The sequence below is a fragment of the Harmonia axyridis genome, chromosome 1 (assembly GCF_914767665.1).
Source record: "Harmonia axyridis chromosome 1, icHarAxyr1.1, whole genome shotgun sequence".
In the NCBI taxonomy this organism is placed as follows: Eukaryota; Metazoa; Arthropoda; class Insecta; order Coleoptera; family Coccinellidae; genus Harmonia; species Harmonia axyridis.
Genome location: NC_059501.1, coordinates 28,394,004 through 28,419,119, shown reverse-complemented (window position 1 = coordinate 28,419,119; position 25,116 = coordinate 28,394,004). Strand labels below are relative to the sequence as shown.

The following is a 25,116-nucleotide window of genomic DNA, read 5'->3' as shown; positions in this document are numbered from 1 at the left end:
TCTGATGGCTTCCTGATCACTCGGGCATTAAAAGAAATTTCAGTACACTTGCCAGAAAAGAAGGACAGACTCCTTATTGGCGCAGAATCTTTCTGTAGTATGAGAGTATGTACCAATATACCTAGAGTTTCGCGAGAAGAAACACTGAAATAAAAACACTGGATTATTCCAAAAAGTGAAGAAACTTTGATACTGAGCGATCTAAGAATCTGGATTTTAGAGTATGGTACTCACTGGATTCCTTAGAAGGCATTGCCGCCTCATGAAGCACCTCATCAAAATGAGTCTAGCAGAAAACGGCCAGTGCGGATTCTGCAGAAAGAAGGAAGAAACTCCGTATTACCTGGTGAAGGAATGCCTCCCCATCGCTAGTCAATGAAAAAAATGCTTAGGACAAGAAACTTTAACAAGTAAGGAAGTAACTTCCTTAAAGCCTTCTCAGATACTTGAGTTCATTAGAACTCTGAAAATGGAGAGCGAGCTGTAGACTACGACCACCAATGGCGAGAACAGCAAACATATGGATTGGAGACAATAAGTCTCACTAAAAGACCAGCCAATAAGCTCACAATAACTCAAAGAGCATGGGTATTTCTCTCCGTGACACAATACGCATCGAGATCATCAAACGAGAAAACGCACCAAAATAAAAGACATATTGTACTTCAGGAAGTGGCAGAGATAAAATGAAGTTAGGCTGGTCATGTGATAAGAATGGTCGAGGACAGATAGGCTCATAGCACAGGCGTAGCCAGGGGGAAGGGGGGGTTTTGGTGGTTCAAACCCCCCCGAAATATTTAAGATGTCAAAATTTATTAATTTTCTTCTTCTTTTATTCTCATTTATTTCTTTGAAAAAAATTCTTATTTCTCCCATTAGCCTTTCTGTATACGCCTTTGTCTTGAAACCCCCCCCCGAAACTGAAACCTGGCTACGCCCGTGGCTTATAGGATAACAGTGTGGAGACCCAGAGAATCAAAAAGAAGTGATGTACGCCCACAAAAACGGAGGGTGACATGGAAAGCGAATGAAAGAGACCTATGTTCAGGAGTAGACGAATTCAGATTGAAAAGGAAAGGAATCATTGGTTCGTATAAGTTTGTTTCACAGAGTAATAAACACATATCACTATGAGGTTTGTTCACAATAGATCATGGCACAGAACATTTTTTATGGATACATAATAAACTTCTTTTTTCAACATAAATACGCTTATATTCATCATGCCACAGGAGAAAGGACTCGTATTTATCCTGACTGAGAGTAATTACTCTATGTATTTATCTAGTTATGAATTTAATCTATGGTCCTATGACATGCCTGATTCAAATGACTTTATTCTGTATTGCCAAGTCACTACAGCAGACTACCACTACCGTCATTACAAAAGTTTCCAGTAGAAAAATAGCTATTTATCTTGAAACCAGTTATTATTAACTAAAAGATGTCTTTGGTAAAAGATATAAATGACGAAGCACACTTCCAAGCCGAGTTGGCATTAGCTTCTACCAAACTAGTAGTTGCTGATTTTACTGCCAAATGGTAAATAAATTCCCTTGTAACTGCTTCAATGTATTCTTCATTCAATTATTACAGGTGTGGACCTTGCCAAATAATCAAACCAATATTTCAACAGTTATCCACTAAATATGCAAATGCTGTTTTTCTCCAAATTGATGTGGACAAATGCCAGGAAACGGCATCAGCTCAAGGAGTATCTGCAATGCCCACTTTTATATTCTATAGGAATAAGACAAAAGTTGATCGGGTACAAGGTGCTGATGCTGCTTCATTAGAAGCTAAAATTCAACAGTATTATGGAAGCCCTGAAAGTGAAGAAGGTGAATCCGTTAGTGGTTATTTGGATCTACAACCATTTATAACTAAAGCTGAATGTGAATGCTTGAACGAAAGTGATGATCATACTTTAGAACATTGTCTTACTTCTGGAAATGGATTTTTACAATCTGACTGTGATGAACAACTCATTATCTCAATTGCATTTAATCAAGCAGTTAAAATTCATAGCATCAAAGTGAAAGCCCCTGCTGGAAAGGGTCCTAAGAATATAAGACTGTTCATAAATCAACCAAGAACATTGGATTTCGACCAAATTAATAGTTTCAATAGTGTTCAAGATTTAGAATTTAAACCTGAAGAATTAGACGGCACACCTGTCAACTTAAGATTTGTTAAATTCCAAAATGTGCAGAATATTCAAGTATTTATCAAAGATAACCAAGAAGGAGGTGAAGTTACTCAAATAGATCATCTGGTTTTTATAGGAACACCAATAACTACCACTAATATGGGTGATTTCAAGAGAGTGGCTGGTAAAAAAGGAGAATGTCATTAAACCTTCCTAATTTGCAGGTAGATGAAATGGCTGATAATGGATTTATTGAATCCGAAGTGTTTTTTTTATTTTTAAGTTTATATCTGTTAATTCCTTCTATTTCTGGCAAATAACCAATTATCAATGAGTACTAATAAGTTAATAAATATTTTGAACAAATTAGACTAATTTATATTATATTTTTTTTATTTGGTCTTGGATTTTAATTCTATTGTTTGGGAAGAAATTTCCAATTCTGAGTTAAAGTATGGACTTATTATTGATAAGGTCTGTGCAGTCCACAACTGCTGTTTTTAAGAAGAGTTAAAACAAAAAAGTGCGTACAAAAAAAATTGTGTTTCATTATTACATATAAATATATATATATATAGCCTTGGTAATTAATGTAATTATCAAACATTGATTGTCTCTTCATTTATGTATATTTGAATATTTGCCAAAAAAATATCCTCAATTATTCCTATAGAAAACTTGAAAGAATTTAAGCTTTAACTTGAAAACAACTAGTGCAAATGTTTTTTTCTGGTTTCAGTATCAGATTTAGGTTAAAATTCGGCTTTTCAAAGGTATTCATAAATCGAATAAAATAATATGAATTTTATGTCAATATTCGAGAGGCAACCCCCAAAAAATTCTTTCTATATTGAAGTTGCAGATCGAAGCAATAAATGATGCTGGATTATAAATAATAAACGAAAATCCATTAGGGACATAATATTCATTCCATTGACAAACTTTCTGTGGATTGTTGGTATTTTTGGGAGACGGCTGTAGCCGCAAAGACCAGATGCGCTAAAGTTTTCTGTAACATAACATGTTACAAATACAAATTTTTATTACTTCAGCGTGACACTTGACAGATAAGCATTAGTCTATGACTCTAAGCCATACACAAACTAATTTATAGCGTATTCGACTGGCTGCACCAGTGCGAAATAATTCAAATTTTTGTAGTGCTAAATGACATACATCAATTAGCTCGAATTAATTCGAACTGATGCAGCCAGTCGAATGAGCGTTTATTTATGGTCTATGCCTTTTGTCTTCTGCTTCTATGAAGCAGGTAACCTAATAGAGAAAAAAAATCTATGGGTAACCTATATTGATCTGACAGCTTTAGCTCTGCTCTGTATGGAAAAAATTAATCATAACAAAAGAAATAAAGTTAAAGAAAAAAGAAAGTAAACTATTTTGTACGATAAAGACAATCCGAAACTATTTACACATTTATTAATACCAACATGAATACTACAGAAATATCTTCTAGAGAAAATCCATTGGACAAATACTCTACTGAGAAAAGTGAAAAATGGAGATTTATCAACACTATTTGTAGGTTGTGCTCTTTAGAATGTCAGTTAAAATCGCAGAACATATTACAGAAAAAAATACTCGAAATGCTTAAATTCTGTTCATCCCTTCGTCCTTCAGAACTTGATGGTCTTCCAAGAAGAATATGTTCATCTTGTTTGCAGTCTTTGACCAATAGTTATCTCTTCAGAATTAAAATGGAAGCAACAGATATACTGCTGAAAAAAAAACTGGAAGTTCTTTTTGTTAAAAAAGATATTCTCGATATATCTCTCAATAATGCTCAGATAAAAAGTTTACATAGTGAAACAATTGTGAAGGAAGAAAATACAGAAGATATTTCTGAAAATTCTTCATCAGTTGAACTTGATTCCACCAAGATTATTCAAATGACTCAGAAAGCTTTAGTACCAAATAGTAAAGTAGAAGTTATATTTGATGACTCTCCCAATTCTAATGTCGATGAAGGAAAAAAGGAACCAATTGTGTTGAAAACTCTTGAGGCATGTAAAAAAGTAATCAATGTTGCACTTCCTCCTTTGATACCTATACAAACTTCTAACAATAATAAAACAAAAGCTTTAAACCAAACTTCAATGGAAGATCCACCTCCTTTAGTACCCTTGAAATCCATTGTAAATGAAGGTATGTCCTCAAAGTTACCTTCTGAAAATATAAATATTGAAAAAGAAATAATCTCAGAAAGTTCCCAAAAAAATCGTATAGAAATAATTCAATCATCGAAATCCTTATTCTGCAATATTTGTAAGAAAGCGTTTCAAGAAGGTGAGAAATTGATCCGTCATTTGAAAGGACATATGGTTCCTAAAAATTTCTCCTGTACAATATGTGGAAAAAAATATCCAAGCCCAAGTACTTTTCAAATCCATATGAGGTCTCATACTGGGGAAAGACCATTTAAATGTCCTGTTTGTGACAAAGGATTCTCTAGATGGGCTGGTGTTGTGAGTCACTTGCAGAGTCATGAAGATAATCGACCTTTTAAATGTGATTCTTGTGACCAGTCATTTAAGGTTTCATCGAATTTGGAACGACATAAAGTATTACATGCAGGTGTACTTCCATTTTGTTGTAATTACTGTGGAAAAACTTTCAGTCAGTCAAGCAATCTACAATTACATATAAGGACTTATCATACTAATGAGAGACCTTATCTGTGTTCAGTGTGCGGTAAAGGTTTTGTATCATCAACCAGGTTGAATCGACATATGAGGATTCATACAGGATATAAACCATTCCATTGTCGAATATGCACTAAAGGATACTCAAACATAAGTGATTTAAAAAATCATGAATTCGGTGTCCATGGTAATAAATGTGAAAAACCATTTTCTTGTGATATATGTGATAAGAAATTTTTTTATTCATGTCGTTTAACGAAACATTTGAAAACACATTCAACATTACATCATGTATGTAACCAGTGCAGTAAAACTTTTCCTACTAGTAATTGCTTAGCCCAACACATAGAAAGTAAACACCCTGAAAGTAATTTTACTGATAGTACTGAATAAAACTAAACTAATATCCAGTTATATTTTTTTGATATCATATATACAGTAAGGGACGTTTTTTTCACATGCGAATAAATTTATTCATTCCAGTCCTCAATGTCATATTAATATATATTATAATTGTAATTTGATGGGAAATTGAAGACTTAATTTTAATTGATTGTTTATATTATAAATTATCAAATTGATTATTTATACTGAGGGAGAGTCTCTCCGAAACCTCTAATTAAATATTTTTATATGAAATAAACATCTTTAGAAACCTGACACGTTCAAATAAAAAAAATCTAATTGACCATTAGAAAGCATATTATCAACATTGAACAGAATATATATTATAGATACAGTAAATATCATTCTTAACAATATTGAGGGAAACGCTTGGTGCCCTTATTATCGATGGGAGTTAAAACACAACAATATGTTATATTATTCTACAATTCACAGGAATATCATAAATATGAGCAACGATATCCTGAATTTGAAAATTTCCAATATAAGAAAAAACCAACATGAATAAGAATGAAAGAGTACCTATCGAAAAAAAAACTTAGTCTGTTTTGTTTTTTATTTTAGCGAGTTTTTAATAATATTTTTTTAAGTTATCCTAAAGGAGCACTTATGTGATCCTGTGGGCGGGAGTTTAGTGTGTTTAATGACCAAACCCTCTCCCTCCAAAAATGTGATGATGTCAACATTAATTAAAATAAAAAGTAGCGAGCAGCATAATTGTCGACCAATCTTCGCGCAGTCGCAATCGATAATCTGGTCACATTAACCTTCGTATACAGGTGGTCCTATATTGGAGGTACAAAGGAAAATGAGATTCCTTGGATAATTGAAAAAAAAAACTATAAACCTGGGTCTGCAAAAGTTTTTTTTTCGAGATACAGTGTATTTTTTTGTACTTCTACTTTATGTGATGTTTATACCTGTTTATCGAATTTTTATTAATCTGTATAATGTGTAAATAAAATCAAATACTCGTTTTTTCTGTTTTTTTTTTAACGGTTAAACAGATATTTCATAATAAATATTATCATACGGTTATTTCATGCGCTTTTAATCGTTTTATTTTCTTGAACCAGTGGCGTATCCAGAGATAAGTTTTATATTTTTGCTATGACATATTCATGTTTCAACACGAAGATCCGGTAGAAATCACAATAGAAATGCAGGAACCATTCAAATACTTATTTATTTCTGAGAAAAAATTTGTTATTTCTCCCATTATCCCCTTTGTATACGCCATTGTCTCAAAGCGCTTTATTTAAGAGAAAAACGGACTGTATATGCGAGCGTATGAAATGGGAGCGACAGCGAAATATTTGATAATGTTGTAAAATAATTATGTAAAAATTGCGGTCAACAATGATGACTTACCAAATGAGGCCTCAGGTTGAAAAACAAATCGTCTCTGGTACAAATCCCAGCTCTTCAGGGCCCTTGGTGCGGGTTATCAGGTCCAACTTTCTGGTTTCAAAAGCGATGTAGAAAAAACACTAACAAAATGCGAAAAGACAAAAACGATGAATAATGCGGGTGATTCAAAAGCGGAAAAATTGAAGAAAATGAAGCAGAACATCAATAAAATATTAGGAGAATTCAAGCACAATTTTAGCAAACTAGGGTACGAATCAATCATAATTAATATATTCAATCTATATGTCTTGCGTTATGGACTGGGCCATCAGTATTGACATTGTTTACGCGCAAGCTTATGATATTTCGTGATCGCTTGAATTCCTAATTCTCTCTAATACAAACACCTTGTAATGTGTAAGATACTGTTGAAACATCGGGTTTCCAGCTTCTGAATATAAACTGATGAGACCTGCTTCCATAAACAGTACCCCTACCCCTTCAGCACACTGAAGGGTAATGCACGTGCACAATACAGAACTTAACGTTGTCTACATCAGTACGTCATGACCATCGTGCTTTCCCATTTTCCCAAGCAGAATCGTGATTCGTCGCTGAAGACCTGCCTATGACATCCCAATCCTGTCGCAAATTCATTGGACATAGGACACGCAAATAATCGAATAGTGAGACCTCTGTCAAATTCACGCAGTTGTCGGTAATTTTAAAGTCTTTTTTCCACGAATTGCATCTGACGAAGACGCCATTGTGTTCACCTAACTCTCAAGTTTGAATGTTCTGAAGAGAATCATAGAAATTTAGGAGAATTGAGATTAAAATCTAGCTGGTACATCTGTATTATTAGAAATAACCTGTTACATTCCCTTTCAAGAATGCTATCTGAAATCACATTTTATCATTCAAATAAGATAACTCAGATGAATAAGTCTAATGTAAATCCATAAGGATCAAAACAAAAATCATTATGCTATATATTTATTTAATATATACATAAAAGTCCATAAAGTACCAGCAATTATTACCTATTAGGTTCTTTCAAATTTTTTAATGTTTTGTGTAACTCATGGTTTTCTCTCTTGATATTCTCTACTTGCTTCTTAACAGTACTATTTTTAAATTCAATTTCTTTGAATTCATCAACATTTTCGCCCTCAATGAATAATTCCTTTACATGCATTAATCTATTATTTTTTGTCCTATTAAAAGTCAGCTTATGCTTATTATGTTTAGTAGTTTTCAGTATTGAAAGTAAACCCCACTTTGCAGATACTGTATTTTCTCTTGATTGAATCATCCACACAGCACTCCTCACTTCCTCTCTGAACCTGTCCAATTCTTCCAAACTCACGTTTTTACTCACATTCAGTCCTCTTTCTAAGGGATTTACAATATATAAAGGACTGCTGTCTGGTTTGGATAAGACTACTGCTTCATTCAAACATATTGATTTTGTTTTAAAATCAAATTGGGAGTAATATTCAAAGAATTCACACAACAAATTTTCCAAAGTTTCAGTATTTATAATAGTATGATGCAATTTGTCTATATTCCTAAGGAATGTGCAGTTAACCCCCTCTTCTGTGATAAAGGAGTCCTTTGAACCTGCGGAAATAATGAAATTGTTATAAGAAAATTTGTATAGTACACTGAGTACTTTTCGTCAGTCAACATTCCATATGTAAATGATGCTTTATACAGAGTGTTTGGTTAAGATATGTCAAAAATTCAGGAGAAGATTCCTCGATTTAAACTAAAGTACATTATTCCCATAATTTTTGTTTAATTCACTTCTACTTTAGAACTATACCAAAAATAAGAATTATCTGTTTTATAGGGAAGAAAGGGTGGCGACTTCAAAAAAGGTTTATGGAAAAAATTCTAGAAAATACAAAGTCACAATTTTTTTTTCATCTAGAATGAATCATTTCGCATACGACCAGTTGTACCCCCCTCCTTGCGCTCTGAGTAATGTTGGAGAAGGGATTTTCCAAATGACCACATCTACTATCGTTATTTAACTGATGAATGGTATCTCTGTTCTTTGCATTAGATAACTACTATTGTGACGTATCTTTGCCAATACTGTATAACTATTTATAGGTTCTACTAACCTGCAGATTTTACCAAAGTGTTTAATGAAGGCAGTATAGGGCTTGAATGCAAAGGTCTTTGCAAAAAGAATAAAACAAGCAATGTCAGTGAAAAATTTGTTATCCAGCGACCTGGACTACTATTTGTTAATCCTACATCTTTGGCCCACCTTCTAATTGCAAATACTAATGGTCTTACTCTGGGATCCAGGGAACCCATCATATATAAAAAGTCAGACATATGTACTCCTGAACTGAAATAAAAAAATGAATTCCAGAAGGGAGAATTAATGTGATGTTATACTCACACATTGGACATGGACACATCACATTCCACATCAGTGAATTTGTGATAATATTTTATTATCGGAACTCTTGCTCGTAAAATTTTTCTCAATCTTGTACAACCGGGTTGAAACAGATCTAAAATATCGGAAATTGCCTCCAAATTTCTGGTTCTATCTCCTGATAATTCCTTACAATGAAATATTAATCTGCTATCAGGATTTTCCTGAAAAAGAAAAATTGTTATTCAAATGAAGATCAAAATAATATATATTTGACCAGAATGAATCATTTTTAGCAACATCACAACAGGTTATTAAAATTAATGAATGGAAGAAATGTGGACAGATTTTTTAACATTGGACTTCATTCTGTGATATATTTTATAAATTTAAATCTATATACATTCAAATTTTGGATATATCAAATTTCTGATTGATGTAACTCGAATAGAAATGAACGAATCGAATCGTAATCTGAGAAATCGAAATGTTTCACTTCTATCGCGTCCAACTTTGGTATTCTGTATCCAATTCTTCTTCTATCGCCAAATGTAATTCATAATTGATATCCATAATAATTCTACTTGAGTTACAGAATACAAATTCGAAACGATTCTGGTGCATTTCTATCCGATCCATACCATCTCTATTCGATTTGAAGTTACAGAATAGGGCTGAATCTCTGAATAAAAGGTTTATCCATTTTGCACAACAACTGAATTACACAGTAACAAGACCCGAATACAAACATTTTGGGATCGCAGGGTTGTTCCGACATGGGTCTGCTTATTCATGACTCATTCGAAGACAACATTGAGAGCATAAATTACCTCAATGACTGAATATTAATCGCGAAGATCACTGTAGGTAATAAACCACTACATATAATTTCAGTGTATGCACCAGACGCCAGACCAATCAGCGAGTGAATTTTACGAAAAACTACAGTTCCAAATAGATGGAATCCCGAAAGGGAAAAACTTAATCTTACTGGGCGATATTAACGCCAGAAGCGGAATCCAGGTCATAGACGGTGTGAAACAAGTATTCAACGAAGAAGTCCTAAACCAGCGAGGAGAAAGGCTGACAGAGTTTTGTGCTCTGAACGAATTCAGAACCAACAACACATTCTACAAACACAAAATCTAACACATACAGGGTGGCCATTTGAAAACGAAACAGACGAGATTACAGACGAAATAAAGTTTTTCGATAGAAATGCTCGGACAGGTCGATTTCTGTTTCGAGGGGGACAACTTAAGATGTAGGTTACGGACGCATAGAGCTTCAACCCTTGCTGCTACAACCCCCACCCCCAATTTTTGAATAGAGAAGATGGGGTGAGTGATACCTCAATTTAAAGGTATTTTTATACTGATTTCAGCACAGTAATTGTTTTTTCATGTTATGCATTAGTTCTCGAAATATTCATGCGTTAGTTAGTTAGGAAGGAAGCCACAGTCATGGTTGTTTTGAAGCTCAAAATGTCGATTTTTCACAAAACACTACAAGTGCCATGAAAACACCACTTCATTTTCAAATACTTAGTTAAGAATATTTCGAGAACTAATGCATAAAATGAAAAAACAATTACTGTGCTGAAATCAGTATAAAAATACCTTTCAAATGAGGTATCACTCACCCCATCTTCCCTATTCAAAATTTGGGGGTGAGGGTTGTAGTAGCAAGGGTTGAAGCGCTATGCGTCCGTAACCTACATCTTAAGTTGTCCCCCTCGAAACAGAAATCGACCTGTCCGAGCATTTCTATCCAAAAACTTTATTTCGTCTGTAATCTCGTCTGTTTCGTTTTCAAATGGCCACCCTGTATATACCATTCTAGACAACCGTAGGAATAAATAAATGAGCGTAAGACCCGTGATGACATAGGCGGCAGAGACGAGACGAGACTTGACAGAGCCGTAACCAAAAGACAGATGAGAACAACTGAAATGAAAACCTTCCGTGCCATATCCGGGTACACATTATGGGACAGACAGACAAATGCCCCAGAGTCGATCTTGTGGTAAGATGGATAAGAGGAAGAAGGAGAGCATGGAATGAACATGTCAATAGAATGATGAATACACGACTCGCCAAAATAGCGCGAAATGGAACGCCGATGGGAAGAAGACCACCAGGTGGAGATACAGCTGGCAATCAATATCAGGAAAACAATGAATCCGATAACCCAGATAAAACAGACAAAAGTCTTACTAAATAAGAAGAAGATAATTCTTATAAGACATCATTTAATATTAGCTAAATCTAAAACTATAGACCAAGCATGCATAGAATATTCAACCATTTTTGTCTAGAGTCTAGGCATTGACTGACATGGGCGCATTCAGCAGATTCAACACTTGTGTTGTCAATATTCTATGAATGTTCTGCTGAACGCATTCTAACACTTTCGGCTATGTAGCGGTAGCCATCTTTGGTAGAGAATTTATTTTCTCTAATTCTGTGGTTATTCCGTTCATTCTTCCACATCTTGTAGAACAAAATCGTGCGAGAATATATCAGAAACGCACAGTTTTCATGGTTATATTTTATTATTCTATGTTGGTACTCCGAACTTTCCGCCACGGCTTTATCTGTCAATTCATCAATTTGCCTTAAAGAAATCAGTTCTGCCAACCAACATTTTTCAATGCAAAAATCACTAAATTATATTTATGGAAATATTTCATTAATTTCAATGAAAATGCAATGAATTAGAGAAAATAATGTATAATACTCGTACAGAAGGCTCATTCTACCACTCGTTCATTCCAAAACTCGCCACTTCGTGGCTCGTTTTTGAATTTTGAACTCGTGGAAGAATATCAATGCCTTCTGCACTTGTATTATAAATAACTATTCTCTATTTCAGTATCGTAATGAGTTCATTACAGTTCTAAAAACAGTGCTGTAATGAACTCATTACAGTATCGTTTTCGGTTATTTTTTCTTTTTGTGGTTGTCTATACTAATTGCCGATCCTATCAAATTTCAACAAACGTCAATAATTGTCAATATAATATAATTTGGATATAGTGAAATGATTTGCAACATTATTCGCAATTTCTCTTAATTCTGGTGGTGTTAAATCGATTTCATCAGACATAATTTACGAATTTAATACGTAATTGCAAATTATTTCTAAATTCGAAATGTACAATTCATATTCAAATTCCGTAATCTGTCAATTTTCGTAACAGTCACACCAACTGCCAAGATACAATACAAAAGTCACTAGGATATATAATCTATTTATATTTATTTCATTTCGACAATATTTCACAAAAGTTGACTGAAAAAGAGAAAATATCGTCTAATAATCGTTGCAGAAGGCAATTCCAACACTCATGCGTTCGAAAACTCGTCCTTCGTCGCTCGTTTTCGAATTCGTGTTGGAATAGGAGCCCATTCTGCAACTTTTTGGTGTTAAGTAACTGACATTAGGGGCAGTTGTCACAGTTTTTTTGGGACGTACATAATTAACATTCTGAATTGTTACTCTGAATAAATTTCCTAAATATTGAAGAATAATATAGTAATAATACCGAAAGCAAACTTGGAAATTAAAATCGATATTACGACAGAAAATTGTCTCTCATCTCAGCATAACCTTCAAGATGGACCCACATATTATAGAACCTATTGCTGTCAAGAAAAGGAGCAACTCGTCCAGCAGAGAATACTAACGTTACTAAACTTTCTTTCTGCTGAACGCGCCCATTGATGATTCTAAAATAAATTTGTCATATTTCAATTATTCAATTTCAAATTCTATAGAATTATATCAATACATTAGCCCAGCATTAAATCCAGTTCAGATTTTTTTAGCCACAAAGTATTTTTTAGAAAATTTTGAAATATAATGAAATTGAAAGTTAATTTTTGACGAAATTATCTGAAAATGATAAATTCAAGAATATCATCTAGCACTATGGTTTTAATTGTGGAATTTTTTCAGCCTTAAAAATGAAGGTGCTACAAAAAATTCGATAGTGCCATTAGAAAACAATACAAAAAGTATATATTCAATAATATGAAAGTTCAAGAGGCTAATAGAAATAGATTGATTTAATATTGCCCTAACTAGATTCCCTAGTGACTTATTGTTTTCACTTATTTCTGTTTCTCATAAAAGAGTATGTAATATGGTTATTACTTTTCCTCTATATCTTAAAATTAAGGTAATGTAGTTCTAAATAATCGAAATTTAGCAACCTTGCATTTATCTTTTTAAAGTCCTATAGTTGAACATTCGACTAGTGTGAGAATGTAAACCTCAGAATCATGATCAGGTTTAATTTTTAAAAAGTCATGCTATAATATTAGATGAGGACCTCTTAATGAATTTATAACGTTTGATAATATAACAGAAAAGATTTTGAAATGAACAACATTTTACCACAGCACATTAAAACTAGAAAATAAAAATTATGAATAGGAATCTCAAGTCAAGAAATGCAAAGTATGATTGAAAAGTATAAATTAACAAAGTATATTTTACCTTTCTGTCACTTAATGTTAGCACAAGATCAAGGTCACACCCCATTTTACCAAAGCCATTTACTGAAGAACCAAATGGGAGAACTTGAGCATTAGGAAACATTCCAGACAATGACATCTCTATCTGTCTGGCTGTGAGAAAACGTAAACGAGACTCTAAATCTGTAAGTCTTGACATATCATAAAGTGTTTTAATTTGATCACTAAGCTGAAATGTAAATTTTCTAATGAAAATAAAATGCTTAGTAAGTTCTAAAGGGACTTACACTTTCACAATTCAGCAGTTCTTCTTTAATAACATCATCTGAAATTTTCTTTATCCCATCTGTTACTTCCAAATCTATATTTTTTTGTTTTTTCTCTGAAAATTTTTTGGAACCTGCTCTGAACCACAAAAATTGTGATTGGGTAGGAGTAATAGAATAATTCTGAACAAAAGTACCAGATGATAACGCAGCTTGAACACCATCTATTTGTTGAAATTCCACTAAAATGAAATGCTGAAATCAAATAAATGCATTGGCACTTTCTACTTCACTTCTATGTAGTGTAACTATTTTATTCACAACAGTATAATTCAAATCACCATTGGTTCGATTCCTGTAGAATAATGAAACATTTGTTTAATTGAACCAAAGGAACTACAATAGGAGTAAAGTTCTTTAAAAGATTGGGCTGATTCTACTTGTACAATCAAACTTTTTTTAGCTTCTGATTTTCTTTTATTAATTTTTTCTTGAAATGGTATGTATCTTCTATTTGTTTGGGTGCCTAAAATGTTGAAAAAGAGTTGAAGTAAAAATCTTCGAATAACTAGAATCTTACCATTAATAATTTCCTCCTTTGGGGATTTTTTCGATGAAAAGTACCGTGAAAAACGAAAAATTTTTTCTTTGAATTTGGTATTTTTATATCCTAATTGAAAATTTTTCGATGAAATTTGCTGAAATATTGACATTGTTCAAAAGTTTTAAAGGTTGAGGTTAAAACACAGAATAGAGAACATCTGATCAGAAACACTTGGTTCATGAAATAGACAACCATAGAAATCATCTATCGCTTGCACTGACAAGAATATAGAAAAATTCTCTCATTTTGTAAAACTTAAATATTTCTCGCGCGTTTCTGAGATATAGAGCTTTGAATTCTAATGAGAGTTGTGAATACAATATCAAATGTTATTCAGGAGATTTATTTTCTATGAACAATATGTACACCTCTGTGGAACATATTTCTCCTCCTGCCGAAGATACAAGGAATCGTGACGCCATTGTTATTTATTTATTATTCACAATTACCGCAGGGTCGAATTAACGTCGCCCGGTCGTAGATATATTTTTGCGGAAAGAGGTGAAAGTAATTAGTATAAATTATTCCTTCAAGTTATTTCATTTTGAAATTTTTTCATAGTTCGCGCATATTTTGAGAGAAGATAGTTCGATAAAAATAACAACATACAAGTGAAGGAAATTCGAAATCCAATGGTTTCAGACAGTGTTTTGATGATTAGTAGTGTTTTAATGCCACTTGATGAATTAACATCTAATCTTCCACTCAGTGATTGATAAATTTATTGTAGTATAATTCAGGAATAGGAGAATCAATTAAAACGGCAGCAAATATGGTAAAAAGGTATGTTGCTCTTTTCTTATCATCTACTGAAGCCCTTGTTATTTCAAGAACATACTTGTCGCAAACTTGTTTATGAATCGAAAATCGAAAAAAATGACATGATTTTATCTCATAGTTTAGGAATTTGCGAAAAATGCCTTATATTTCAATTTATTTCAAATTGGCAGAACAAATATTGAGCATATACAAAAATTCAATCAAAAAGTATGGAGTGATGAGTAGATTTTTACCTCTTATTTTAAGTACTCCTAATCAGCTGATTCTGTAATATAATACAAAAATGTTACTTATGATCCTAAAGAATATACCCACATACGTTAAGAAATAATATTTTATATTGTTACATGAATTACAGATCCAAATAAATAATTTTACATTAAATTCAATTATCTTCTGAAAAAGTGATTTCGTTGATTAACTAATTACCTAGTAGTTACCATGTTTCATATATTGTATTAATGTAAACAAAAAACACTGACATGTAGCTAGAAGTATTCAGGAAAACACAGAAAGAAACTAAAATTCGATGTTCACATAACTTAATTTGACATTTCTAGAGTTTTGAAAATATTTTATTTTGAAAGATCATTGTCTCAAACCCCAACATGCAATTTTACAACAAAAATTATGATTAGTTTTCCATAAATATCTAATAGGCCTTCGCGGCGAATCACACTGTATAGGATATCCCATTTAATTCGGAATTATTATTATTATTATTATGAGGTTTCTCGACATAAAAAAAATGAATAACCTACCTATAAAGGGATGCATTTCGACAAATCTGCGGTTGAAAAACTGCATTCAAAATTATATTCCTAAAATGATAATTGATTTTTATGATCTCTTTTGAGTATCATATGAACCATGAAAATTATTGGAAACAAAATTTTTTTTTTAGTATTTTTTGAATATCTCAAACAGAAACTAAGATATAGTGAAATATTTGAAACAGACATTTTTCAGAAACGCCCTGTGACTCGAGAACGAATCAAGATATCTATGATTTGCGCTCTGATGTCTTCATTTCGAAAAAAGAGATTGGGGGTCCTTGAAGATTTTTTCTCTAAGTCTTATAGTTCTCGGGATGCTTTCAGTGATCATCGAATTTGGAACACCCTGTTCATTTCAAGGCGTAACTTATTGACTTAGTACCAAGTATTGAATTTTTACTGAAATTTAAGTGTTACACAACACAACATTAGACCTACTGACAATTAACTAACAATTATATTTACGCCTGTTTCTAAGCATACTTTATTAATAATTCATATCAATAGTCATGAATGAAACTTTTGATGACATTTATCTCTTTAAATAATATGTTCCCATCATGTTTCTTTGTTAAAATTATATTACCTTTAATATGGCAAAGTTTGTCAGTGAGCTAATAAATCATCCTGTATACATGTGGTCTCCAATGGCGCAATCGGCGCTTGGTCATTCTTCATGTTATTCCTTCATGGATTCCCTACAACCCCAATTATTAGGCCAATTGAAAAGTCCCCGGTCTGATGCACAGATGGCGGTGCTAATATTAAATCCATATGATTTTTAGTTAGTACCAACCATCAAACGATAGGTGTCAAAATTTGACAGCAGTCCGACCATTAGTTTGTGAGATATTACGTTATGAGTGTAGCTACTTTTGTTGTTTGAAAAAAAAAAGTATTTCGTGTGTTGATGAAATATTGCTTTTTGAAGGGAAAAAATACAGTTGAAGCAAAATCTTGGCTTGATGAATAGTTTCTGGGTTCTGTACCGAGAAAATCAACCATCATTGATTGGTATGCTAAGTTTAAACGTGATGGACCAAAGTTGGCGAACGCAGTGGATCCCCTTAAAAGGTCACCGACGAAAAAATTAAAAAAATTCACAAAATAATTTTGAATTACCGTAAAGTGAAGTTGATCGAGATAGCAGACATTGTGAATATATCATCTGAACGTGTACATCATATCATTCATGAATATTTGTATAGTATATCCAAAGTCACTTGAACTAGTCCATAAAAATGCTTGGCCATAGATGTCCCTTCGAAGTGGATACCGCGATCCGCTGAATACCGAGGTTTATTTGAAAGTATTTCTAGGCAATAAATTCACTGAACCCAAAAGAATTTCTGGAAATTTGGACAACCCTTGTTTAATCGAAATATTCAGTTTCCTCCAAGTGACTTTGGATATACTATACATGAGAAAGCTGTGTGCAAAATGGATGCCGGGCAAGCTCACAGCTCAAAAGCAACAACGTGTTAATGATTCTGAGCAGTGTTTGAAGCTGTTTAATTGCTATTAACCTGAATTTTTGCGTTGATATGTGACCATGTATGAAACATGGATCCATCATTTCACTCCGGAGTCCAATCGACAGTCAGCTAAGTAGACTGCACACGATGAACCGAATCCAAAGCGAGGAAAAACAGAACAGTCAGCTGGAACGGTTATCGCATCAGTATTCTGGGATGCGCAAAGTATAATATTCATTGATTACCTCCAAAAGGGCCAGACCATCAACAGCAATTGTATAGCGTTATTAGATCGTTTAAAGGATGAAATCGTCAAAAAACGGCTCCATTTGAAGAAAAATAAGTGCTGTTTCATCAAGACAATGCGCGGTGTTAGAAATCAATGAAAACAATGGCAAAATTGCATTAATTGGGCTTCGAATTGCTTTTGCATCCACCGTATTCGCCAGATCTGGCCCCCTGCGACTTTTTCCCTTTCGAAAACCTCAAAAAAATGCTCGCTGGAAAGAAATTTAGCGCCAATGAAGAAGTAATCGCCGAAACTGAGACCTATTTTGAAGCGAAAGACAAATCGTACTACAGAAATGGTATCGAAAAATGTTGAATAATAAAATCGAATTTTGCCAAAAAAAAATGTGTTTTACTATGGTAGACCGGGGATTTTTCAAATGGCCTGTTAGTACATGAATAATTCACCGACTTCAACCTTCTATTCTTGTTGACGTGATCTTTCGCCATATTTTCCGTTTAATAACTTTGTGAAAACCATAGCCGATAAGGATTGAGGTCGCAGTTATGTCGAAATGATATTTCCTCTTATCGTATATCATATTCCCATCGTCGTCTACAAAAAGTGCATTCAAATTCATGTTTATAATTTCGCAACCTGCCATTGGCGAATGTTGGCAAACTTCATTGAATTTTCAGTCACCTGCATAAGTACCTACTATTGACTATTTATCCTTCTGACTCGGAACTCTAGGTAGTTGTTAATTAATAAAACAAATTTACAACTTGTTACTATGTTTTACTGTCACAAAAACCTGACCCGTTTCAATAGACTATTACCATTGGTTTTTAGAAGATCAAATAAGAAAATGTATGTTTCAGGTGTACCAAATTCGTTGTCTAGTGGATTTTTTCATAAAATTTACCAATTTCGAGTTAATCGAGTACAAAGCGAACACTATCCACGAAAATCGACAAGAATTAATTTTTCAAAGTTTCCCATTGATGATAAAGTACTAAAATTGACGTGTATTATAACCGAGATTATAACGCTTTCAGATGGCATTTAATTTGACATTTCAAAATAGTAATTTACGTAACAAGTCCGGAAAATAGGGTTTTTTTGGACGAATAGACAAAGTTCCAGGACGAGCGTAAGCGAGTCCTGGAAGTTTGTGAGTCCAAAAAAACCATTTTCGGGCGTGTTGCGTACAATATTTTTTCGGCAACCATGTAGAATAACACTATCGCTGCTGCTTTCCATTTATTGCGATTGCGATAAAAAAACATGCAAATTTTTGACAACTAATTTCATATGAACTGTCAGCCGTTATCTCGGTTACTATGGATTCTATGATTCTTTTCCGGCCTAGTCCGGGAAGTACGTACTTTCCGGACTAGGCCGGGAACTGCTACTTTCTCAGAGAAAAAGCGTCCGGGAAGTGAGCACTTCCCGGACGGTTGCCGAAAAAGAACATTTGTCAGACACTCGAACAATAAAAAAATTTTGTGAATATTTTTTATTCTTTAAATGCCTGATGAATGTTCTTCATGAAATGTTCAATTAAATTCCATCTGAAAGTGTTATAATACTACTTCAATTTTTGTATTTTCATTAATCACTAATGGAAATTTAAAAAAAATAATTTTTGTAGATTTTCATGGATAACGTTTGCTTTGTGCTCGATTATCTCGAAAACGATACATTCTATGGAAAAATTCCAAATACATTTTTTATAGTGAAGCTCTTTTGATTTCAGAAATGGAATAATGTTTTCGAAAAAAGACGTGTAGATTTTCAATAGGAAAGGGATCATCGTACCCTTATATCTACGCCACTGGAGTTCAATATCGAAAAATTAAAACAATGAATGTAATAATACTAGACTTATAAGGAAAAAACTTCAAATTTCAACACCTTGTATCTCGAAAACGAAACTTTTTGGGATATATGTTTATATGACCATTTTTTCATTTGAAGGGTTGATCTATCCGGAGCTATAGTTATTGAACTAAAATCAGGACCATCCTGTATATGGAAAATCTGATTGCACCATAATTTTTGGCTCATTTTAGGCTCACCTTGGAACCCACCGCCAAATTTCCTGATTTACATTAAAAAAAGAGTTCAACTAGCTTTACCGTTAAGCAAGCAGAACCCAACCATAAAGAAACTCTTTAAAATAAATCTGCTAGAACCCAGGAGTTTTTTCTTGAAAAACGTGAATCAAGAAATTTGGCGGTAGGTTCAAACGTTAGCCTAAAATGAGCTAGAAATGCAATCAGATTTTTTGTATATGTATATTCGATTTGCATTTGGTTCTTCCAGTTTAGGGTGAATCTAGTAGAACCCATGATATCTCGTTGAACTTGAGAGCAAAACATTTCGTAATAGGGTACTAAATTAGCTTGAATAGAGCCTTAAATTACTATGTAAGTCAATTTATTCTAAAGAGTTTCTTTACGAGATTTTTTTTTTTGTATAAAACTTGAATTCAGAAATTGGACAGAGAGTTCGAACTCGAAACTCCTGTGGGGACAAAATAATATTTTTTCTTCGTTTTTTTGGCTTATACGGCTCCCAAAAAAAAACTGTGAAAATTACAAGGGCAGTTGATTTAAAATATTTATTATCAAAAAATAGTAAATCGAAAAAAAATCGTGACTCAACTCTTTGAAAGCTCCTATAATTTCGGAACCTTCAATTAAATCCTGTCCTCTGTAATTATAATTTTTTCAGATCGGATGGCACCGACTTACCAATAGTTGAGGAACAGGAAGGTACAAATTCCGAAAAACCCAAACAACCGATTAAATATGGAGAACTAGTCATTTTAGGGTAAGTTTTTTTTTTTAATTATTTTTATGTATTATATTTCTTCAGGTGAAATATTCTTACAAGAATAAATAGGTTAACATGCGGTAAAATTCAAGAGGTTATTCCTTGGACTATTTTAAGGATATTTTATCCTTTGATTATTTTTGAAAAAGCGCTTTGTTGCGAAGATATAGGACGAAACAAATTTTCAACAAATAACAATTTATTACTAAAAATTACATGAAACATTTCTCAACCTACAACAATTGTTGAAGGAGACTACCTCCAGCTCGAATGCAACCATCCAATCTTCTCTTCATAGACTGCTGAACTCATTCAAAAGCACCAGGGTCGTTTCTCATTGAGTTACACACAGCAATTATTCGATCTCTAAAATCATCCATAAATGAACTAATGACTTTAGATGATCCCATAGAAAATAATCCAGGGGGTTCAAGTCAGAGGATCGAGCAGGCCATACGTGAGGTTCATTTCGACCAATCCGGCGATCTCCGTATTCACCTATAATAATTGTTGTTGAAAATGTTTTTCGACCTATATCTTCGCAACAAATCGCTTTTTCAAAAATCATCAAAGGATAAAATATCCTGTGTACACCCTGTGTATTTAACAATTGTAAAATGTATCATGCTCCACTTCGTTCACAAATCAATGAAACGTGCTAATTAGAAAGTTAACGTGCGAAACGATTCCTAAAAACGAATAACGTTTTACGCGAAGGTTTACTTTTGCCTCTCTCCTAGAGAGTATTTGAACTCATTGAAATATAAAGAAAATAATTTGATCTTTTTATATTATATTTTTTGGCTTTGACCTCCCTGGGTCATTAGATTCCAAAGAAATGTTCAATAATTCTTCGAAGCTATAAATTATAACTTTCTATAAAATATTATATTCAGTGCCTCCGTTTCAATACACGTTTTTCATTTCATTAAGTTTTTGAGAAATTAAAGAAAATTTTTCAGATTTTGCGTTTTTACTTTCTCGTTCTCAAAACTCTTATAGTTTCCGATAAACCTCTGAATGACGGATTAACAAGTTTTTTTCTATTTTACACATTCCAAAGTGTAGCAGAGGAAATTTCAGGATGAACTGGATATATCATTTGCATAAATCCTCACAATAATAAACATAGATAGAGTGAGCATATATGTCATTTTCACTAAGCAAATTCTGTCCTCAACATGAACTATCAAATTTGACATAAAGCGAGCGGAAATGAAATCAGTGATCAGTTTCCCACAAAGAACCCACTTATTATGCCCCATAGTGAATCAACGTTTAATATTAACTCAAAATATATTGAGATGAATACCTAAATATATCAAACATTCAGAAAACAAACTTCAAGCGCGCCAAACGACGTGAAACAACCGATGACACTAGGAGAGCAAAAGTTGCCAAACCTTAGATTTCAGCAGGTAGATACCGAAAATAATAAATATTCTGCTTATTATAAACTCGACAATTAGAAAAAATATCTGATTCCGAATATTGAAATTTGCATATTTAATCGGAAATCACCCAAATAAATATATTTTATTCAATATAATATACATTCATAACGATATAGTGAAATTGTGGATTTGAAAATATTAATATATCATAATGCGACAACGTAATCTAACCATGTTGGGGACATGTAAAAATTGCGTATATTGAATTATATAAATGTTGAAGCATGCATCGTTCAATTTTTAGTAATAGCGTTGCTTTCTTCTTGTTTGATATCAAAAGATTACAGCTTCATAAGTGACAGATGTCTAGATAGGAGGCTATTCAAAATGAAACCTCTTATACTTTCAATTCACATATTTTCGTCATTTTGCTCATTGTTGAATATAAAGCCTGTCTGAAACTATTGATAACTTCAACACGCCATGAGCCATGTGAATTTCAAGCTATTTGCCTTTCAATAAAATCTATTTTCATCAAATATTTCTTCAATTTTTTTTCTCAAAGAAGATTGGAAGTGATTTGAATTTCGTCTATATTTTATTCGGTGAACAGTCGGGCGTATTCTAGATCTGGCAACTCACATGTGGTCTAATCTTACCTCCCTGAAATTTAGAAATTCGATAGGTTCTTCATTGAAACAAAAATCTGGTTTCAATAATTCAAGGGACCCCTATGAGAATATGACCCTCGCTTAGAATGATTTGTGACGAAACGGCAGTGAGATTAATTCTCATTGGAAATGCATCATTTCTATTTCCGAAAAAGGAGTAATTGGATTACTTGTTTGTTAGCTAAGCGAAGATTAGAGAGCTCTATTGAAATTGGAATGGATAACTGAATGAAAGTGATACTTTATTATGTATGTATACAGTATTTTTACGATCTAAGTACAGGTTTCAAAGGAGATTGGTTTGAGTGCCCGCTTGTATCATGCAGTAATGTCCACTAATTTTAAAATTTGTTTGTAATTTTTGACAATATTTTCATTGCCATATACAGGGTGATTCACCACGATGGTCTATTAGGAGTTTATGGAAAACTGATCACAATTTTGTGCTGAAAATTTGAATGTTGGGGTTTGAGACAATGATCTTCCTCCCTAAAATATTTTCAGATCTCTACAACTTTCGGTTATACCAGGAACATACTACTACTTCCTTATTTCAAATGGCAGTCTCAGTATATTATTGCATTATAGCATGGGTAGAAACTCAATGTTCATTAGTTAATGGGATTCTAATGGAAAATATTGTGGCGACGGGACACATTTTTTTAATATCTCTGCAGAAATATTTTTTTCGAGAAAACCTTTTTCATCTTAGATTCTGCAAATAGGTAGTATTATAATAATGTTTGCAGTTTGAATAAAAAATGATTTTCAAATCAGAACATATATTTTTTATTATTTCAGTTGATTCAACGTACAAAAATAGTGGAGGTTACTTAAACAAACCTATACATCAAATGAATACTTTAAGAGTTATCGAGGAAGAACTTCGAATGAGGAAAAACTGCAATTCCTGTGACTGAAATTCGATGGTTGGATAATTAAATTTTACATTTCATGAATTATAACTGATTTATTGTTGGGATAGTTAAGAAATCCATAAACCAATACAATTTTCAATTACGAATAATTCATAACAATTTATGAAATGACAAATTTAGTTATCGAAACATCGAATTTTAGTTTCTTATATGTTTTTAAGTGACAGACTATTCCACACAGTTAGAAATTGCGGTTTTTCCTCATTTAAAGTTCTTCCTCGATAACTCTTAAAGTATTCATTTTATGTATAGGGTTTGTTTGAGCAACCCCCACTATTTTTATACGTAGAATCGACTGAACTAATAAAAAATATAGGTTATGATTTGAAAATCTTGAGTTTTGAAGAATTTGAGTTCTCCAAGTTCATGATCTTCTGATAAACACCCTGTACATTTTTCGTCTTAATCGCGAACAGGTTTATAATACTACGTATTTGCAGAATCGAAAATGATAAAGGTTTTTTCGAAAAAACTTTTTCTGCAGAAATATTCGAAAAAAATGTGAGTCGATCTATTTTTTTTCATAAGAATTCCATTAACTCATGAACCGTTGAGTTTTTACCCAAGGTATGGAATATTGCTGAAATTGTCATAAAAAAGCTATCTAATTATGCAATAATATACTGGGTGTGTCATTTGAAATAAGGAAGTAGTAGTCTCTTTTCGGTATAATCGGAAGTTGTAGAGATCTGAAAATATTTTAGGGAGGAAGATCATTGTCTCAAACCCCAACATGAAGATTTTCAGCATAAAATTTTGACCAGTTTTCCATAAACTACTGAAAGGCCATCACGGTGAATCACCCTGTATCATTCAATTCATTCGACTAGAACTTTATGTTTTATCTATCTCCAATAAGATTCAGTTGAAATTTTTGGGAAAAAAATCCAAGTTATTTTAAAGTACATATTCATAATTTCACGTTTTATATATTTATATTATATCTCATTTTGTTGTTTAAGAGGGTTTTCCAATAAGAGGTGTCATTTTGAATATGCCGCTATCTGTGCTGCTGCCAAAAATGAGGAAAACACTAAGATAAGCATGAATGACGAGCTCGCGTTAATGCTTTCCTTCACTCGATTTTTTCAGTGGGCTTACTTGGTTCAAAAAAATTCACATGAGAGCCCTGAAAATTTAGAAGAAAAAAATATGCTATAAAAATGCTAGAGAGGAGAGCTCAAGGAGGACATGTTTTTGAGCACATATTTTTATCAGTTGATTTTAATTTTTTCATTCAGCTCAAATTTTTCCACCAACTCTGCTATTGCCTACCGAGAAGGTGGTTTACAACGACCCAAAAGAACTATGCTTTTGACTGCAAAATTTTCAACATTTTTGTTATGAAATTTAACAATTTCAATGCGTTGTTGAAGCGTGTATCGTTCCATTTTTAGTAATGACAAAGTTTTTATTTGTCAAATGTCAAAAAAATTTAGCTTCAAATGTTGCAGCTGCCCAGATAGCGGGATATTCAAAATGAAATATTTTATTGGAATACCCCTCATTTCTTGCATTTTATCCCAATTATAAATTATTCAACCTACGCCTGCCATTGTAATTACTTGAAAGAATACGAATAAATATTCCGCTTTCTTTCATAATTAGGATATAAATTCGGGGAAGGACGCAGATTTAGGGTTCTTGAACGTCTCAATATCCGGCAATGAAATTAGGGTGATTAGAAATAATTATTCAA

General features: G+C 32.9%; 4 protein-coding genes across 5 annotated transcripts in view; 3 read left to right on the top strand and 1 right to left on the bottom strand.

Moving 5' to 3' along the window:
• The first annotated feature begins 1,327 nt into the window (after nt 1-1,327).
• LOC123680624 (thioredoxin-like protein 1) lies at nt 1,328-2,518 on the top strand. Its single transcript, XM_045618613.1, has 2 exons — nt 1,328-1,542; nt 1,597-2,518. The coding sequence occupies exons 1-2, from the start codon at nt 1,445-1,447 to the stop codon at nt 2,354-2,356; spliced, it is 858 nt and encodes a 285-aa protein (XP_045474569.1). The 5' UTR covers nt 1,328-1,444; the 3' UTR covers nt 2,357-2,518.
• A 908-nt stretch (nt 2,519-3,426) lies between these two features.
• On the top strand, nt 3,427-6,192 carry LOC123680554 (zinc finger protein 263-like). Its single transcript, XM_045618511.1, has one exon. It carries the CDS (start codon nt 3,598-3,600, stop codon nt 5,200-5,202), a length of 1,605 nt encoding a protein of 534 aa, XP_045474467.1. The 5' UTR covers nt 3,427-3,597; the 3' UTR covers nt 5,203-6,192.
• Nucleotides 6,193-7,544: 1,352 nt separating this feature from the next.
• Nucleotides 7,545-14,458, bottom strand: LOC123680548 (poly(A) RNA polymerase, mitochondrial-like). The gene is made up of 7 exons (XM_045618500.1): nt 14,290-14,458; nt 14,051-14,235; nt 13,731-13,964; nt 13,466-13,672; nt 8,984-9,186; nt 8,697-8,929; nt 7,545-8,187 (listed from the first exon to the last, which is right to left on the bottom strand). Exons 1-7 carry the CDS (start codon nt 14,420-14,422, stop codon nt 7,604-7,606), a joined length of 1,779 nt encoding a protein of 592 aa, XP_045474456.1. The 5' UTR covers nt 14,423-14,458; the 3' UTR covers nt 7,545-7,603.
• A 227-nt stretch (nt 14,459-14,685) lies between these two features.
• Nucleotides 14,686-25,116, top strand: part of LOC123680561 (protein pellino) — an 80,918-nt gene continuing 70,487 nt past the window's right edge. The window contains exons 1-3 of one of the 2 annotated variants that reach the window (XM_045618533.1): nt 14,686-14,814; nt 14,875-15,096; nt 20,313-20,411. In XM_045618533.1, the coding sequence (XP_045474489.1) occupies nt 15,086-15,096; nt 20,313-20,411 (110 nt within the window). In that variant the 5' untranslated portion in view covers nt 14,686-14,814; nt 14,875-15,085. Of the gene's footprint in view, nt 15,097-20,312; nt 20,412-25,116 lie in introns of both variants that reach the window. The other variant, XM_045618524.1, reaches the window with a different exon arrangement.

Coding starts and splice junctions, on each gene's coding strand:
- LOC123680624 (XM_045618613.1), top strand. CDS start 1,445: ATGTCTTTGGTAAAAGATATAAATGACGAAGCACACTTCCAAGCCGAG. Junction 1,543..1,596: donor GCTGATTTTACTGCCAAATG/GTAAATAAATTC, acceptor CAATTATTACAG/GTGTGGACCTTGCCAAATAA.
- LOC123680554 (XM_045618511.1), top strand. CDS start 3,598: ATGAATACTACAGAAATATCTTCTAGAGAAAATCCATTGGACAAATAC.
- LOC123680548 (XM_045618500.1), bottom strand. CDS start 14,422: ATGTCAATATTTCAGCAAATTTCATCGAAAAATTTTCAATTAGGATAT. Junction 13,965..14,050: donor CTACAGGAATCGAACCAATG/GTGATTTGAATT, acceptor ATTTGATTTCAG/CATTTCATTTTAGTGGAATT. Junction 8,930..8,983: donor GATGTGTCCATGTCCAATGT/GTGAGTATAACA, acceptor TTTTTATTTCAG/TTCAGGAGTACATATGTCTG.